Source organism: Perissodus microlepis, chromosome 16 (genome assembly GCF_051167445.1).
Source record: "Perissodus microlepis isolate ML-2025 ecotype Zambia chromosome 16, ASM5116744v1, whole genome shotgun sequence".
Classification (NCBI taxonomy): Eukaryota; Metazoa; Chordata; class Actinopteri; order Cichliformes; family Cichlidae; genus Perissodus; species Perissodus microlepis.
In genome coordinates, this window is record NC_140476.1 from 3552549 (window position 1) to 3572026 (window position 19478).

At 41.6% G+C, this 19478-nt stretch overlaps 1 protein-coding gene across 2 annotated transcripts in view; it reads left to right on the forward strand.

Moving 5' to 3' along the window:
- Positions 1 to 19478, forward strand: part of adarb1b (adenosine deaminase RNA specific B1b) — a 120591-nt gene that overhangs the window by 78694 nt on the left and 22419 nt on the right. For both annotated transcript variants that reach the window (XM_084908074.1, XM_084908073.1), the window contains one exon: positions 17210 to 17284. In XM_084908074.1, coding sequence (XP_084764200.1) covers positions 17257 to 17284 — 28 coding nt within the window. In that variant the 5' untranslated portion in view covers positions 17210 to 17256. The remainder of the gene's footprint in view (positions 1 to 17209; positions 17285 to 19478) is intronic.

The following is a 19478-nucleotide window of genomic DNA, read 5'->3' on the forward strand; positions in this document are numbered from 1 at the left end:
CAGTTCATATTGCTTTTTGTAAAGGGCCTTGGACTGTACATCTGTCCTCCCCCATTCTCTTTCCTCCCACCTCTCTCATCCTCTTAGGGATGTATAAACACGTTCTCCCTCCCTCTGTCAGCTGTCAGGACCTTTTTCATTCAGCAGAGGTTTACAACCTTGTCCTCTCCCAAGTGTCCGTCAGTGCTACCTCCCTGCTTGACTATACCGAGCGTGCGGTGTAAAAATTCAACTGCTAGATGACAGGAGAAATCTGCATTTATTTCCAGACCTCCTCGTCCTCATATAAACACACAAACACATTCACCGCTCTCTCCAGGATCCCCTAACCCGGCCTTGAATGTGACAAACGGTGTTAGGTTTGAGCGCCCTGGGCGTCCAGGCGAGGAGAGCAGAAGGACAGAGGAGAGGCTTGTGCGAGGGGTGAGATGGAGAGGCTGGAGCAGGGAAAACAAGTGATAAATTTCAGAAGTAAACAGCTGCAAAGAAAAAGGAACCACCGGTGGGTTCTTACTGCTCTGTGGGACGTTCTTGAACTCCTGTTAAAACTTTTCTTGCCTTAGTTGTTGGTTTTTGTCGAGCTTTGTCCACAGAAACTTTTTAAATCGTTTTAGCCGTTTCGGCAGTCGTTTAATTCTCATCTATGTTATCAACACTTTGTCAGTTGATGTCAGTGTAGAAACTCTGACATACAGCAGATAGACACGGGCGTTTGTGTCTGCGTGTGAGTCCCCTCCTACCTGTGTGCTCTGTTGGGTGCTTGAGCATTGAGCACAGCAGTGGTGGTCCTGTGTGCCGGGCATGCTCACACGCCCATGCCTTCGCACACTTCCAGACACACTCAAACATACACTCCCTTCCCCACAGGCGCTCGGTACCTATGCTGTGTCATAAATCAGAGCTGTCAAATAGATTTTACAGCTCCTAGTGAAAAGAGGAGAGGCAGCCACCCAACAACCTTGAAAAGATGGAAGAAAGCAAAAGTAGAGAAGTTTTATTAATATGAAACCTGATACCTGGACCTAAGGAATCTATAAAAGACTGGCAGCACAGTTTTTCACCCAGTGCACATACGAAGCAAACTGAAAGTAACTTGGTGGTGTGAGGATGATGTGTTACCACGGTGACCACTCCATCTATAAAAGCACTGTGTGCAATGAGTCCGTATGATGGTATTTACGGTTATTGTGTCTTTGGCGGACTTTGGCTTCCAGAGTTGCTGCCAAAAAAGTTGTTTAGAGCTGGCAACCAGCCCGCTGGGGACGGGTGGGTGGGGGGGGGATTTACTGCTGCGCTTGGGTAACGTACCCACCATACCACGTACTCTAAGAGCGACGGGGCTGGGTCGATGCAGCTTCCTACACTTTTGCTTTCACTGTGGTGCTGCTTAGAGGAGAGGGGCACACTGCAGAGTTTCACTGTGACTCGTAGCACGAAGAGAAAGCAAATTATGGTACATCTTTAAATATAGCATGGAGGATATTGACGATGATAATCAGCGATTATAAGCAGATACAGGTTTAGAGGGCAGACAACCACAGAGTACCGTAGTCCCAGACTGATTGGGAGTGGTTGCTGAAGGATGCTGGCGATCGCAAAAAGGGGTACGGTGCTGCCCCAAAAAACTTGTCTGCAGTTTGCTTTGAAGACGCCGACTTGTCTGCAGACATCAACAACCAAAGCAGTCACAAGGAGGTTTTTGGTCCAGCACTGACAGCCAGCAACCTCCAACAGTCACTCAGCAACCAGTCAGGGTGGTTGTCAGCGGGTCACTGAGCGGTCTGTAGGGCTGTGTGAGTGAAGCCTTAGCTGAACAGCTAAAGATAAACAGTCCCATCTCAACATTATGTTATTTTATTATTATACTGTTAGGTGGGTGTGTAAAGATTCACTCAGACTTATTAAAAATCAAAATTTCATGTGGGAACTAAGATCAGTAATTTAAGTTTTTTGAAAGAAAAAAACCACATACAGTGATAGTAGTTAGTGACCATGCTTCTGACCCGTGCTGTGAAATGTGAGGATGTAACTGAGGAAATAATTACAGAATCAACTGGTGTTGAATTTTGATGGTTTACTGTAGCTTTAGGAAAAGACTGGGCGCTGTAAAATACTTAAAAGCAGTCTTGTTAATGGAATAATAACCACCAAAAATCACGATTAATTCATCGGGGAGCTGTTAATCCATCCAGTAATGATCAGTGTAATAATAGCAATAACAAAACATGCCGGGGCAAAGATTTGTTGCGCTAATGATCTGAAGGAGCCGTAGGTTAATTTTTCCATGCTGTTTATTATGAGACCAAAGCAGTTTTATGATCCTGTAACCTCAGAGTTGTGTACTCGTGTTGTGTCAGTTGTTCCAGACAGCATTACTCATTCTTTAAGTGGGTATTTGATTCTTGTCTAAAAACTGGGAGGGAAACATGAAGCCCATTTTTTACTATCCTCATCCAGGTGCATAAATTCCCCGATCGCTGGAGGCTCAGAGGACGTCAGTGTCCGAATGGCTGCCTCTTAATATGCAGAGCAGAGGAAAACATGTACATCCAGCAGCAGGGCTCGGGAGGCAAATCACTTCTGGCAGCCTAATTCACTGGTCATTAGAACAGCCAAATTGAATAATGGGCTCTGAAGTAAAGTGTGCATGTATGTGTGTTCATGTCCAAGTCTGTCTGATAAGGCAGGCAGGGCCATGTTGGGTGTACTCTTGTGCCCCCTTTACCTTGGCCCATCAGTTTCAATCAGGCGGGATGACAGGCACTCCTCTTTCTCCCGCGACCCCTCTCCATTAGGCCACCGGCGCCCACACGTGTACTCCATTACGCTGCATTACCCGGTCAGTGCCTGGAGACATCACCTCATGAAGCGGGAGAGGCTCCGGGCTGTACGGAAAAGAGAACCGATCCTATTTCTATTAAGATTCCTCCTCATTCACTCTTCCTTGAGGTAATCACTAGCTTGCCAAAGTCTTATTCGGGAAAGTAATGGGATTGTGGGATGGCGACAGTAGCACTCACTTATCTAACTGCATACTTGGACAGTTAACAACGATCCCTGCTTTCCTCCTCCTGTCCCTCTCTAAATTTATTTTGTAAGTCTCATTTCTGCATCTATTCGTGGAAATGTTTTCAACCTCATGGACCTGTTTACTATAATATAGGAGTTTAGATCTTGTAGGTAGTTAACAGGCAACATTATCAAATCCAAGCTATAAAGAAGTAAAAAGGAGTCAAAATTGAAAAACTTTGTTTTGGAATCTCCTCCTCATTTGAGCTGCTCCTTTTAGGGGTCGCCACAGTGCTGCCATCTTGACCAATCACATGACCTCCCTCACTACATCTATGAATCTTCCTACTCTGGTAGCTCCATGTTCAACAGCTCTGCTGGTGGATGCACCATCTCAGCCTCATCTCAGCCTCTTTTCTCGAACTTTGTCTCCAACCTGAGCTGTCCGTGTGTTAATGCCACCATCTCCAACTCGTACGTTCTACCTGGTCTCGCTACAGTCTTGTAAACTTTCTCATGTTTTAGAATATAGAAATATGACCACAAATCAGGAAAGATGTGGAAAACAGAGGAGTGCATTTTAATGCCACTAAGAGTAAAAACGAGCTATCTTCACTGTTTATCTACAAATCAGAAAAGCCCAGAAAAACATCTTTTGAATGATTTTCTAATTCTGTGACCTGCTTTTCACATTTAACTTGACGGTCTCAGATTTGCTGCGAGCACCTTTTACCATATGATGGTGAGTTGGGTCGGCCTGATGTGGCTTGAAATGTGATTTCAGAATAACTGGAGAATCAGACACAAATGGAATGGATAGGGACGGTGGCGCTGCCTGGTGGGCCTATCAGTCAGTGTTAAGGCTGCTGAGAGGGCTGTCTCGTAGGCAGGCTCTCCTGCACCGGCCATTTCCCATGGCCATTTGTCTCTGTCCACTTTCTTTCCCTATCCTTGCCCCCCCTTTTTTTCTTTTCATCTCTTCCTCCCCCTCGTCTTCGATTGCTCATTTTGGACTCTCAGCCTTGTTCGATCTGCTATTTTTTCTGGTTCTCTGCATTTTCCACACCACCACCACAACACTCTTGTTTTCCTTTGTTCCAAGTATTCCCCCCGGCAAACAAGTTGCTTTAGCAATCAAAACTAGTAACTGGAGTAGACCTGATGATGTTTCATATTTACATCTATCACTGTAGTCCACTGAACACCTGATTGTAAGTAAACCATTTTTTTTACACATATTACTTTTGCAGCCCTCTAGAAATGTTTTTATCTGTTTGAGTTAAAAAGAAACGATTAAACAAATCTGTTGGTTATTTACAGATTTTGCAGTTACTACACTTTCATCCATCAATTCAACGAAACATATTATTTTTGTATCAACTTATAAAGCTGATGATTATTGCTAAAACACTTCTCAGTCATTTCAGTAATTACTGTTCCAGCCTCGTTTCATTTTGGAGGATTACTGTTGCTCTTAATGATCAGCGGGGAAATTGATATCCTTCTAGCAGATGACTAGCAATGAAGCTAAATAATATGTTCGCTTACATTTACTTTTCCTGTTCCTTTGATTACTTCGTATCAAAACAACAGCAATACTTCACATATCAGATATGTTCTTAATTAAGATTTACCAAGATAGCTTTGAATTCCCACGATTCTGTTGTACCAGACTGCAGCACAGCTCTCTAATCTTTCTGGCATTCGTTTTATTATGTGTCAAACTCAACACGGTGTGCCACCGCACAGCTGTAAACAGACTATATAAAGTCATTACAAGCAGATGTTTATTTCTGGTTTCCTTGGAGTTGGGAGCTGTTGGTGCCTATCTCATTCTCCACTTTATCTCGTGCCAGTTCTGTGCCGTTACATCTGTGGTTTGAACAACTGTTTATGTCCTTATTTGTCATGTTAAACACAGTCGGAGAAAAAGAAGATCTGTGACTAAATGAAAAGCCTAAACTATAAGAGAAGCTTTAGATATTAAGATATACAAGCCAACAATTAGCACATTTCGTAAACTTATTAAACTTGTGAACTCAAAAATCCCCATCAACAATCATATGATCACTGGTGTTTTGTTTGTTTTCTCTGGATTATTGTAGGGGCTTTACCTTCCCGCCTTGAGGCAACTGTTGTTGTGTTTTGGTGCAATATAAACAGGGGTGCACATAAGTGGTCCGCAGGTGCGCATTCGCTGAAAATAAAAATAAATAGAAGCGCACCAGATAAGAAGTTGCAACACGCATTTGCGTACATACGATTTTCTGGAGGAGGACAGACATTTGTTTAGAACTCTTAAAGATGTCGAAGAAGCTCCTTTAAGCAATTACTTTGGTGTCAGAAGGAGTCCGAACCGCAAAAGAAGCGCGTATTCTCGGAAAAGTGGTTGCAGGAGGTGAGTTGGCTTCAAAACGATGAACACACAGAGATGTGGTGCAGAATATGCCGTGAAAATCCCACTCTAGTGGACAAAAACAGTGCCTTTTATATGTACGCAAACACGCGTTGCAACTTCTTATCTGGTGCACGTCTTTTATTTTGACGGCGAATGCGCACCTGCGGTCCACTTATGCGCACCTCTGAATAGAAATAAGATTAGAAGAGGGAAAACATGGCGTCCTCCAGACTAAAGAACAGAGGGACCATCTGGCTACTTATCAACGCCCACTTAAAACCCCCGAATTTTTGATAGTATGAGGGTGAATTAGTGCCTATGGGTCTGGCAGCTGGCACATCTGGAAAAGCACCATCGATGTTGAAATCTATATACAGGTTTTAGAGCAACATATGCTCCCATCCAGATAACATCTTCTTCACAGAAGTCCTTGTATTTTTCACCAAGACAATGTTAAACCACATACTACACCTTTTACAACAGCATGTCTTGTTGAGTGTGAGTCCTAAACTGGCCTACCTGCAGTCCAGACCAACTTTCACCAACCGAAAACATTTGGCACATGAAATGAACGATAGAACACAGAAGCAGCTAGAGTCCTCCAGCAGCTGCTCTCGTAGGTTCCCAGATGTTTACAGACTGTCATCAAAAGAAACGTGGGTGGTACACAGCAGTAAACATGGTCCCGTTCCACTTTTTTGAGACATCAAGTTCAAAATGACTTTATTATTAGAGTTTGAACAAATATTAGCTGTAGCCTACATTATAATTTGTAACTTGTCTATTCATTGCATGAGGATGACTAAACCTTGGCTGAAATTTTAAACAAGCAGGGAAAATCTGAAATGCATCTGAAAACTTTGTGCAGTAATTTAGTCTTAGTGAATTATGCTTTCTTCTCATCTGGCTGCGGCTGTACGTGAGCGTCGATTTGCTGATCAAAAGATGTTTTTGTGGTTCTGTGTAAGTGATGTCAGCGCTCTGCAGTGAGTTGGCACCCAGAGGCTGAACAGTGAGTCCTTCTGGCCTTGATGGACACAGGAAACAAGCGCGGCCATTTAACCGCAGCCTTCTCTCTGGCCCAGCAGCCCTGCTCGCTGGTGCTGAGGGGAATCATAGCCACTCACTCTGATGATTTATGACCACACCTGCAGCCAGCCTCAGAGCTTTGCATGCGTGTTTGTGTGTGTACAGTAAAGAAAAACAGAGAAAAAATGACTGTGTGTGTGTATGAAAGGCAAAAATCAAAAGGTATGTGTAGGTTTAAAGAAACAAAAGACCAAAACTGCATGGGCGACTTTGTTGAGTCAAGCAGAATGCTAAAATTTGAGGCGCTTTGTTTCTGGATTACAGCTTCTTATGCACGCGCTGTAGTGGAGAATAGATTACAGTGTGCTGCAAACAGAAGTCTGTGTGCTGTTCGGGTGCAGGAATACCATTATCTCTCGCCTAGCCTTTTTGACTTGGCCTTTCTTTCAATCCTCTCACTCCTCCATGAACCTTCACTCTGACTGTATTCTGAAATGCAGTTCCTCATAAAATCCATCAAATAAAAAATTCATATTGAAACTCTCTCCCTCTGTTTTCTCCACCTTTCTCCACTCCCACTATCAGCACTTCATAATGATAAATGACAGACTGTCAGATATTAAAGTCTGAAACACAATAAAAGGTTGATTCTCTCCCTTTTCCACCTCGCATCTCTCCAATTTTAGTTTCATCAGTTTTTTTTCTCTAAAACATTTTTTGTAACATTTTGGAGAAAGAAAAGTCTATTATATTTGCACAGCAGGCATTCAGCTGAGTTTTTGTATTCACAGTGAGGCATTACCAGTGTAAAGATAATAACCTTATAAAAACAGCAGGCTTCATGTTTAACATCCATTCTCTGATTTATAAAACATTAGCAGGAACTGTTTTCATCACAAAGTGAACGCTGGTGTGATTTAGCAAAGGTGCTGAATTTTCTTTCTCAAATGTGAACATTCGCTGCTTTTCTTTATTTTGTTTACATTGGAAACAGCTTCAGTTGCAGCCGTGCTGCCAATTCAGTTCATGTCAAAGAATAGAGACCGTCTCGTGATGGGATCGCACCAGCAGCAACGCCCTTCAATGAGATGATTTCTTACTCCTGAGTAAACAGTCATTACTGTGGGGTTGGTTAGTTCTGACTGTATTTTAGGGGGATTATGGGCAGATTTGCATGAAAATTTGGCTCAATTTTGAGTATATGTGGTTTCAGGGGTTTTTTTTTGTAAAGATTATTGAACATTTAATTCAGGTAAGGTAGACCCTACAATAATACATACAGAGAAAAACCCAACAATCATATGACCCACCTGTGAGCAAGCACTTTGGCGACAGTGGGAAGGAAAAACTCCTTTTTAACAGGAAGAAACCTCCAGCAGAACCAGGCTCAGGGAGGGGCGGGGCCATCTGCTGCGACCGGTTGGGGTGAGAGAAGGAAGACAGGATAAAGACATGCTGTGGACAACAAGTATGATTCAATGCAGAGAGGTCTATTAACACAGTGAGCCATCCATTCTCCTCCACTTATCCTTATCAGGGTCCCGGGGGGCGGAGCCTAAACTAGCTACCATAGAACAAAAGTGGGGTACACCCACTCATCCACCAATCTGACACAGGGCTAACATAGAGCAACAGACAACCATTCACACTCATGGGAAAATAAGAATCACCAGTTAACCTAACTGCACTGACTGCATGTCTCTGGACTGTACTCCCAACAGAAAGGCCCTGGCCCAGATGATGGAGTCAAACTCTTGCTGTGACCTTCTTGTTATGAAGCAACAGTGCTAACCACCACACCAACATGCCTAAATGATTATATATCAAATTGAATTTGACACTTACTTGACAGACAGACACCTACAAAAATACTCACTGCCTTGGTGGTGGTTCAGACTACCCTGGGAACCTCCAATACTTCATTTTTGCCACGGTGACACACCCAAACACTCACAAGTCACATAATTCATCTGGAATATATACCAGCTAAACTATAGTAACACAGCTAGTAAAAAGTCATCCTGCTCTGTAGTTGCTTTAGTAAGGTAACATACCAAAATCAAATTGGAGCGGTGCATCTTTGCATTAGCTACGCTACGGGGGCTCCTTCTAGAGTGAGCGAGCAAGGGCAGTGCCCATTTTTCCTTCTTCTCTCACAGCTGAGCTTCAGTATTGGTTCATTACCCAGCCTGTCCTGGCACTCCAACAACAGTACCACAGAGAGCCTGTCAGATGATGGCACTCACAAAGGTGTTTGCTGTCATGGTGTCAGTAAGATAAGCAATTTTGAATGTCTTTGCTAATTATACATACTTTTCACTCTAATAGTTTTAAGATAAAACAGTAAACTTAAAGGAATGTTAACATGTAACATGTACACCTGTGTATTGGTTAGTTCTTATGCTGTGTAAGTTCATACAAATTAGTGTAATAATCTCAGGTAGAATTGCGCAGAATTAAATGCTAATACAGTTTATATTGTTTTTGTTTTGTTTTTTATATTTCTGATATATATCATTAGTCACTGCTTGTTTGTACTCTGCTCTGGATTCCTGCTGCCCACCAGGTTGTAGACTAAATGTTCTTTGAGACCAAACAATTCCAGCGACTGATCCCCTCCCACTGGGGTCCTCCCCCGAGAACTACTTAGCTGAAAAGGTTTTTCTTCTCCTGTGTGCCTGTGCTACCAGCAGAAATGTTAATGTAAAGTACAAACCAGCTGTTAGCGTGGTTGTTTCATGATCGCAATGATGTTAGAAAGCAAACATGTGGTTGAAAATAGCCATTTGGTGCTGGCTTAAGTTACATAAACGAAACATTAAAACTAGCTATTTTCTGCTTAAGTTGTTAAGAATTGAAGTGAATACTAACTTTGTCAGTAGTTTCTCTAATAGACTCTTGAAGGTGAGTCTCCAAACTAACCCATCGCTTTTGCAGGCATTACCAGCATGTATAAGTCTATAGACAAGCATAGCTCCCATTTCTGTTTAAAGACTCTCTGCAGTTTATGAACTGCACACTCTGAAAATGACCTAGCACGCATTTATAACTCTACAGCAAATGTCTTTATAAAATTGTTTTAAGAAGTTTTTTTTTTACGTTTTTTTTGAAGACTTTTCAGTGTAAAGTCAGAAAGGTCAGTCTTTTTCTTTGTTACATATATGTTTTGTGATTTCATCCCTCAGATGATTTTCTCATAAGTCATCTTTGGTAATTATTTCCAAGGTCTTGTGCTAAACATTAAGTTAACTTTGCTTTACAGATCAGAAAAGCTACATTCAATACAACCACAGGTCTCTGCCACGCTTTCAATTTGTTGAATAATTCTGTTTAAAGGCTTTTGTTTTTACAGAGTTGCATGAGTTTGGTCAGCCCACAACATTAAAAATAATGAGACTGACCTCGCCTTTTGATCTTTAGGACATGAATCTTAAAAATCATCACTTAACCAGAGCAGTCACCGTTACAGGATTCATTTCTCCACTACTGCAATAATGTCACACACTGCAGCGCTGCCTTTAGGTTTAAAGGTTGGATTATAGAAAGGGAGACAAAAGATAATATTATGACAATAGTAGATTTATATCTATCTGGACAGCAATAGATTTTTCAAGCAAAATATTTAGGCTTGGATATCAATTACTGTGCACTCAGGTGATAAAATAATCAGATATATTTCTCTGAAAAGATTGTACTTTTATTAAAAAGCACATTCCAGCATGCATTAGATGGCAAACCAATAAAAAATAAAGCTGAAAAATAGTAAGAAAATCATTAATGCCAAGAATTAATCTAGCACCAGTATGATTCTGAAGATTAAGGACTTTTTGTCTCGGTAGCCCTCAGCAGTGTGGAGATAAGTTGGTTCATTGCTGTATTTTTGCAAGGATGCTTTTCTTGTGTCTGCAGGTGACAGGAGCTAAGTGGGGGTTGTTTTCAGAGCTTGTCTTGCTCTTGTCAACACAGCAGCATGTCAGGCTGCTGAAAGTTTGAAGGGGGAGGCTTTTGTCTTTTAATATGCTGTTAATGTAGTCTGGCTGACAGTAGTAGATTGTCTCACTGGGCCAAAGCACTGGGTGGTGTCACTGACACTTTCGGCCAACACTGCAAGCTGAAAAATTACGGGAGGCATGAAGTGCTGAATGAATTGCTTTTAAGTAATTTCATCCATCAAAAAAAAAAGCAAGATGCAATGTTGTTGTTTTATAACAATTGGAGTTTTCTGGTTCTGCCTGCTTTCAAAGCTTTTCGAGCTACTTCTCGATACTGTCAGATAACATTCAAAGACAGACATGAAGAGAACTCGTAGCCTTTTCTTAAAAGCAGTTTATTTTCAATTACAGTGCAGCTACATATCTCGAGTGAAAGGGGAAGGACTCAAATAAAAGGAGATAAGGGCTTTGAAAATCCTAGCACCTTCCCCAGCTTCTGTACAATCACACAAAAGATCAAACCTTTCATTTGAGACGACAGTAGAAACCTGACTTTACACTGAGCTATATCAGAGGCTATCATGTTGTCATGGGACCAATTAGAAACCATCATTTCATCCGTGGGGCAATTGCCATGCCATCACCGATACAAAGTGTAACTTGTGTCCTTTTTTGCTACACATTGAGGTTTTTTTTGTAATATTTTCTTTGCATTTAAACAGCCAGCGTCTGCGATGGAAGGCAGACGCATCGTGCACGGGATTCTTTATCATTTAGAAAACACGAACTAGTCGTGGGATTGTATTCCTCTGAAACATGGACAGGTTTAGATAGAAACAAATGAGTGAGGATATGTGAAAGGCAGAGCAGTGATGTAGTTTAGAAACATTCTGAGTAGAATATAGTGACGATGAGCGCAGAGCTTACCAGTGCCCTTTAAACCTGTCAGCTCAGTTCATAAACCACATGCAAGGGTGGACAGTACAACATACAGAAAGGTAGGAAATGGCTCCTAAATCATATTGACGCAGCTTAAAGCTATTTAATGTTCTCAGTTGCATAATTCTAAGCTAGTAAATGCAGTAGTTCAGGGTGATGGACCTGCCTGGATTGGATGGCACTGGCGTCAAAAATGAAAGCTGACTGACCACCAAATAAAGACGCCAAATACCGAGACTTGAATCTAAAGAGGCACTCGGAGTTCTTGTATGCGCTCTCCACCCTGCTCATCAGGCAGATCTGTGTCCCAAGCATTTTAAAAGCCCTCGCTCACCATTTGCAGTGAAAGGTCAGGTATATAAGCAAAGACTAGAAAAGTCAGGCAGTATTTGACGAGTAGAGGATACTGAACATCACAGTTAATCCCATTCTGCCACTGAGACACAGCGCTAAGGTAATGTGTACACAAAGTGCATGCCTACAGTTTTTCAGGGCACGTGTTTATCAGAGGTTTGAGCATAATATGATTAAAGAGCGTCATGATGTTGTTGTTTACTTGGAGAGAGTTTCCGACAGAATTCAGCGCAATCACAGATTCAGTGTGTTGAATAAGTGCCCTGTGTTCTTGTACTGGAAAGAATTTATGTGAAGCTCAGAGCTGAACCACAGCTTACTGTCCGGTAACACATCTATGAATGCCTACTTGCCCCACACACTCGTTTGTTCTTGTTGTCATGTCTTTTTATGTTTGTCATCCTCTCTCAGAAGTATCGGGGGGTCGGCTTCATCGCTTCGATATCAGTGATTCTTTTTCATTCACATTTGGGATTTAAGTCTTAATACATGTGTGCCCAATTTTCTTTGATAGGTTTTACATAAAAAGCATAGAGATCCAGTTTCAGACTGTGCATTTTTGTTAATTATTAAGTCGGTCTTCCATGCAAGCAAAATGATTTGGTTAGAAACCTCAAATCATGATGGAAAATCTGCCTACACAAGCCGTCATAGGCAGTTTGTTTTAAATGGGATGAACCCCACGGCCTGCCAAGGGCAGACCTTTCCATCTCCTTCTGTTTTGAAGGAGATAATGATTCTCTTTTACTTGGAATAGGATTGCATTTTCTATCTCTCATCCTGCGTTCCTCACTCACCTTTACCTTTCCATCGCCCTGTTCCGCTTCCCCCTCACCCCGCCTCCTCCCATCAGTCGGCCACTGCGGGTACTCCCTCCACAGTGGCGATGCTCTATCGCTCCGTCACAGTGCAAGCGAGGGATGAGAGACAAATCAAAACCACCTTATTTCCCCTTAGTCCCTCTCACCATGCCAGATTGAATTTGAGGCTTTTCATCTTTCTCATCTTTCTCTTTTCCCCGCCTCCCTTGGCGTCCACTCAGAATTACCTGGAACCAAACCGTCTCACGACTTGATGACACACAATCGTTTATGCGCGTGAGGCCAGATAGTTGGCAGCCCTCGGCTCAGGTTCTTTTGGTTCGTTTTAAATTTTGTACTTCAGTCATGTGCGTTTTAAAAAACGGTCAATACCAAAATCCGTGACACCTTGCCTTTTCCAGTGTCTTGTAAATCCTCATGCATGCAAATGTCCAGATTAGTTTTGCAGGCTTTAATGTCCAAAAATGTCTGATCTTTAAAAGAGAAATGTTGAAATCCCATAAGAATGCCTATTTTTATATTCTCCCAGCCTTCTTGGCTCATTCTATATGGGGTTTAAATCCTCTTGGTACTAAATAAGATTTATATAAATCAATTTTTATTTTATGATAAAACATATTTTTGGCTGCATTCCAGTGGTAAAAATTACTTAGTTGTCTGTCATATGCAAAGTGCATAGTTACAGTTGGTACCAAGCCATGTATAATGTTAATTATAGAGTGTATCACACTACAAAGCATCTGCATTTCTCAGGACATGGACACTTATTACAGGTCTGTCAGCTGCACATCCATGAAACGTGTGAAATTCCTCCACATCCCAACGGTGCACAATTAGATTGAGATCTGGTGATTGGAAAACCAGCAGCTTGAACCAAACGATACAACGCAGGATTGATCCATGCTTCCACATGGGTTGGGCCAAATTGCAATCCAAATATCGCAGTCAGAAATCAAGATTCATAAGACCAAAAATGTATTTCCTATTTTCTGTTGTACAATTTTGATGAGCCCATGTGAAGTGTAGCTTGAGTTTCCTGTTCTTAGATGACAGGAGTGTGCTCTTATATAGTTATAGCTCTTATAGTTACTGTTAGTGTTGTCCTCATATATTTTCAGAGCTTTCTCTGTAATTGGTTCTATTGGAAAATCCCAGCAGATCAGCAGTTTCTGAAACACTCCACCAACCACCAAATCACTGAAGTCTCCTTTCTTCCCTAATCTGGTGCCCATATTGAACTTAAGAAGGTTGCCATGTTTAAATATCTACGTTGGACACGTTTAACAGGTAAACTTAATGATGTGGTGAGTCAGTACAACACATGCATTTATACCTGTGGCTAACTTAGAAACACCTAGTATGCATGGTTTTGGATGAGACCTTGGGCACCATGTTATTTCTAATAAAGTTGATATCTTCAAAACTGGGAAATAATGTGTAGATATCACTGTAAACAAGAAGAAAAACATATACATTTGATTTGATCTGATAGGCCAGTAACACTTTCACTTTAAGCACATTAACAAATCTACAAATGTTATTTTTGACAACTGTAGTCGATTTTTACTGTATGAATTATTTTTGTGAAGCTGTCATTACTGAGCAGACGTGAGCACAGACATATTTAGAAGATTTATGGCCTGGGTGGTCTGATCTGAAAATCAAAACTGACAGACGCATTAGCATCGCCTGCTAATTAGACTGCACAGCAGTGTGTGTTGGAGGAATACGACTGACAAAGTGAATTGAATGGAATTTGGTTTTGTACTTAGACAAAATGACTCTAATTCATTTACCCACAATTGGCCAATCCCCAAAATTAAAAGTCTGCAATCATAAAATCATAAAGCATGGTGCGGTGCAGAAGTAGAAACTTGTAACTAACTGGTCTCGCGTGTCGATGTGATTCTCACTTGCTACATGAGCATGTGGGGGGCCGTGACACCTGGCTTCTGCTACCTGAGAAAAATGACTCTCATCTCCCTCTCGGTTGGACTTACTCCCACCCATCCTCCCTTCACCCCACCTTTTCATTTTCAATTATGGGTTGGAATATGAATCTTTAATAGGGTGATAATTGTGCTAGCATATTTGCTGTCACCCACCATTAGGCCAGATTAATTAGCCCATTTAGTTTAGCTTAAGAAAGTGTCTAGCTGAGGAATGGGGGCACTGATGGGAGGCGGGCAGAGAGTAGAATCAGCACAATCTGTTCTATATCATAGTGCCATCTTTTTCCTGCTTTCTTTCCCTCTCTTTCTGCTTCTGTGCCTTTTCCCCCTTTGCCACTTTAACTCTTTTTCTCATCTAACAAAGTCTGTTAGTCTGTTTCATCAGCTGCTCCCGTCTGCCCTGCTCTCAGCAATATTTTCTGTCGCTCTATGAGTTTTCAAGTGGTTGGTGGGGAAATTGATGGTGCAGTCGAGTGACACAGTTGAAACTTTCTGCAACTATTAATTCTGTAATTACCAGTATAGCCAGTGGTGTATTTTTCTTTCCAGCCAACCTAGTTTTCTAAAAGTGACATTTTTGGAGATGAAAAATATGTCAATTAGGCTGAAATAGTTATGAAACTGATTTATCTGGTTGATAAAATTAAATTCAGTCAGTGATTACTAATTTCCACCTGTCCAAGGTGGTGCCTGCTTCTGGAAAGCTGAGATAGGTTTTCTGTTCTGTTCTACTTCTACTCATTTAATACACAGAAACACATTTTATGTTTAAGTAAATGAGCTCCCACTTGAACAAACTGATGCAAATGGGTTTTTTTTATTACGGTCATGGTGATTTTGCTTTGGGGCAAGGCCAAAACCTCTTTTTGTATGCATGAAAAACCCTGCTAGCAGCAATCAGAACACAGAATACATTCACAGAAATACTGATGAAGATGGCATCGCGAATTGTTTCACGAATGGAGACCAAAAAACATCTAAAAGAATAATAAATATTAGCTTTACATTTTTTAAGTGGCTGGAAGCCACTGTGACGGGGAAGCAGCTGAGGTGGTCTTTTGGCATCTGGTCCCTCTGGAGGTCTTTCAGCCACGTTCGACTGCGTGGAGATTCCAGAGTGGACCTCAAGCCCACAGAAGAGGTTTATATATATCTCATTTTAGTCTGTCACCTATCACCTTCAGGATCCCTCAGGAGGAACTGGAAGGTCTTGCCAGGGAGATGGACTCGTGCTTAGCTTTCACTTCAGCCTTTACAACTTTTCTTTTTCATGTGATGTAAAAAGGTGGATTTTGAAATTAACATTAACTGTCCAACATCTCATTTATTGTTTTGCTTTTTTGGTCTTTTTTATATTTCAAAGTTTTGAAACTAAATTATTTTACTGTATTTGATATTTGTGTGTGGAGGAGTATACGTGTGATTTACTTAGATATTGTCTGTGCCTGTCGAGTGACTGGATGAAGTTAGCTAGTAGCTAAATATGGAGATTACTGTTCTCAAAAACATTGGTGTCGCAGAAGAGACTGAACTGAATTTATGATAACTATGACCAAAAGAAATGAACATGATTCTGAGGAGCTTGCAAGAAACTGTGACGAGAAAACATGAAACACGAACATGACCTGAACAGATTCACGAAATACCTGAAACCTGACGTGACGTGAAGGGAGGACAACAGACGCACCGACCCTGAACAGAAGAAGACAGAGAACTTAAATACACAGTGGAAACACCTGGGGAAACACAGCTGACACAAACGAACATGACGCTACAGGGGAAGTGAAACTAAACACACTGAACATGGAAACACTTCAAAATAACACGGGAAACATGGAGAGACAAAGACACAACAACACGAGCTTGACAATGGAACATGGAACATTTGGCATAAAACACAAGACCAACAAGGCTGGAACGCTAGGAGAGGTAAATGGAAACAGATAAGGGAGACGATGGCACGGGCATAACGAGACAGACTTCGCAGAAGACAGGAAAAGACTGATGGAGACCTAGAAGAAGCATAAACCAGACTAAGACTCAACTAAGACACACTAAATAATAATACTGAAACTTAACATTATCTCATAATTATTCAAAAACACAAAATAACTCAACACAGACCCAGCCCCTGACAGCTGGTCCTTTGGTGGGTTTAATCTCCTCACACTTTCTGCATGAAGAGAGGTGACGTAGTTCCAAATGCCTGCTTATTGTTGGTCCACACATTTTTTTCTCTGGATGGAATCAGACACTCGGGAATCACCGCAAACTGAAAACTAGTGAAAATTGTTTAAAAGAAAAAGGCAACCATAAACCGTATAAGCCAACATTTCACTTGCATGCAACCATATGATTCTATGTTAGCGTGAAAGTACTGCTTAACAGGGCTTTAATCGCACTCTCCACCTTGGGATAAGTTGTGGGTGTATATGTGGCAGCAGAGTGACTTGGCCATGTCACTAGCTGTATATCTCAGCAGGCAGTAGGAAATGAGGTCTAATCGGAGGGATATTAAAGTCACAATAGACTGCTCCTGCTATTAAGGCCTGTCAGCCCTGGCCTCCTCTCTCACCTTGATGTCGCTCAGTCTCTGAATATTTATATGTCTACATGAGGGGCTACTTACACAGTGAAATGTGTGCACGGTTCTCTGTGTGCGTGTGCGTGTGTGCTAGAAATTTATCATGGCCGTAGCTGCCCGAGCTCTTTGAATATGTTTACGTGTATCATTCTGTCTGTGCTCATGCAGTCCACCTTCCTGTCCTCCCCCAGGTGCAGCGGGTGCGAGGCTGCTCTCGGGTCAGAGCAAACCCGTGGCCATGGATGTGGATGAGGAAGAGAATATGAGTGAGTCGGCTCGGATTTTCTCATTTGTCCGTCTGTCTGTCCGTGTTCCTGTCTGTGCGATACATTTAAATGTCTGCTTGTACTTTTGTTTCCCTTCTTTCTGTCCGCCTGCGTGTCTTCCCTTTTACGTCCCTCTGTCTTCCTCTGCTGTGTAATCAGTGTGGACACAGTTTGGTTGCTTACATAACACAAGTGTTTTTTCTAGCGTCTAGTCCACATTTTTAAAGCGAATCATCTGACATGCTAGGACAAACCAAAACTGATGCAAATTAAAACTGATTTTTTTTCTTCAAAGTGCTGTTCGTACTCGTGTTGTGAATTATCCTCACCGAGGCACAAAGCAACACGTTCACACGCAAATAAATATCGCTAATGCCGCTGAAACTTTTTAGAGGACAGCTAATCATTAAATCTGAGGTGCTCCAGGCCACACTTCAGATTCTCTCTACCTCCATCTCTTGCTTTAGAAAATCCTTTCCGCTCCAGTTTGTTGAACTTTAATTAGACACTTTGGTTTGAACTCGGCAGCCGAGGCTCAGAAAGCACGGAGACACTTGACAGAGTTCGTTTCCACACACCTACAACCATTTTGAGCTCATATTCAAAGGTAGCTGCCATCCCTGTAGAGCCCTAACTTCCGATTCTAATGAACAGTGGTGTCATACTTGCTGTTTCTGCCCTGCAAAGAAGTATGTTATGTTGTTCCATTAAGTCAAATAAGCAGTTGCAAAACAGTCTTTGTTGTCTCCCACAGCCTCTGAAGCCCCTTTCTTACATTTTTACTGCCAGTCAAAAGATGGATTTGAAGATAAAACAGCCCGAGCTCACAGAGCCCCGTTTCTTTAATACAGAGGGAACACCAGAGGAAAGCATGAAAGAATTCCTAGATTTTATGTGACAACCTTAGCAGCTCTCGAAATTCTTTAATCACATGAATCATCCCAAATCAAAACCTCAACAAACAAGTTACTCTTCGAGTGAAGCTGCAGTAAAAGACTGCAGTATTTGGTTCACGCAGCCCTCGCTGAGGATTTCAGCTCTGAAAGAATCGGGCATATGGGATTCTTTTTTTTTTCTTTGTGTAACTAATGGATGCTGATTACACAAACGCTGGCATGATAATGATCACAACTGCATGTGTGTGCCATATTTCAGTGCATGGCATCGTGGCTGTTGCTCCATCTATCCTGAAAAGTTATGATACTATAAAGTGAATAGAACGAATACAGTGAATTGTATGTATTCAATAAATAATTTTAGAGTGGGGGAAAGGGAGTTCTAGATTTTTCTATGTGCCACTTGTATGTGTGCAGCATGCCAGACTCCTTATTTTGGGTTTTTTATGTTTTTAGTAGCTTTTTGGTCCATTCATACCATGAAACATAGCTAACGAGACTGGTTTTATTACTAGTAAATGTTTGCATTTGTATCTTTTATGCAATTATTTTCATTGAAAACATCAGATTTTGCAAAGAAATTGCAAAGAAACTAAACAAGCCAAGCACTGCACGCTGTATTTAGTTTATATTATGTCCTGGTTGCTAAACCACTCGGCTAACGCAGCGGTATCTGTGGTGGTTAAAGATCAGCAGCACAGGCCGTACCTCACAGATTATCTCCATTCTAATAGGTTATAGTTATTTTTGGCTACAGCTGTGCACAGTTGCCCACCTCCTTTAATTTGCCAAACATGAACATCAGTTTGCAGAATGCATGAACAAACCAAACAATATTGCATGTTTTCAGCTCATAAAATGAGGGATGTGCATTTTGTGTTCATGATCTTAGGAATATTTATTTATTTATTTATTTTTTGGCCTTGAGACGTGTCAGTCGCAGTATGCAGATGGTACCGGCATGTCATTTTGCAACCTAAACACTGTGTTCTCTGACAAGCTCCATGGGGGGGATCTCAGAGGCGCAGGGTCTTATGAATGGCACCTCATTAGAAGCAGTTTTTCAATTCAGATTGTCCTCATTTTAAATATGACAGTGATTCTTTAAAAAAAATCTCATCTAAAAGGAATAAAGTGCATTTTAACCTCCCACCGTGTCACCAGTCAAGAATTTAGGATCCTGCAGTAGGTGGAGTCTTCTCCTTCTGCCTCTTTGATGTACTCTCCTGTTTGCCTGGTCCTCAGCTCCTCCCCCTGCACTACTCCCCCTGCACTCCCTCAACCCAACCTACTATCCC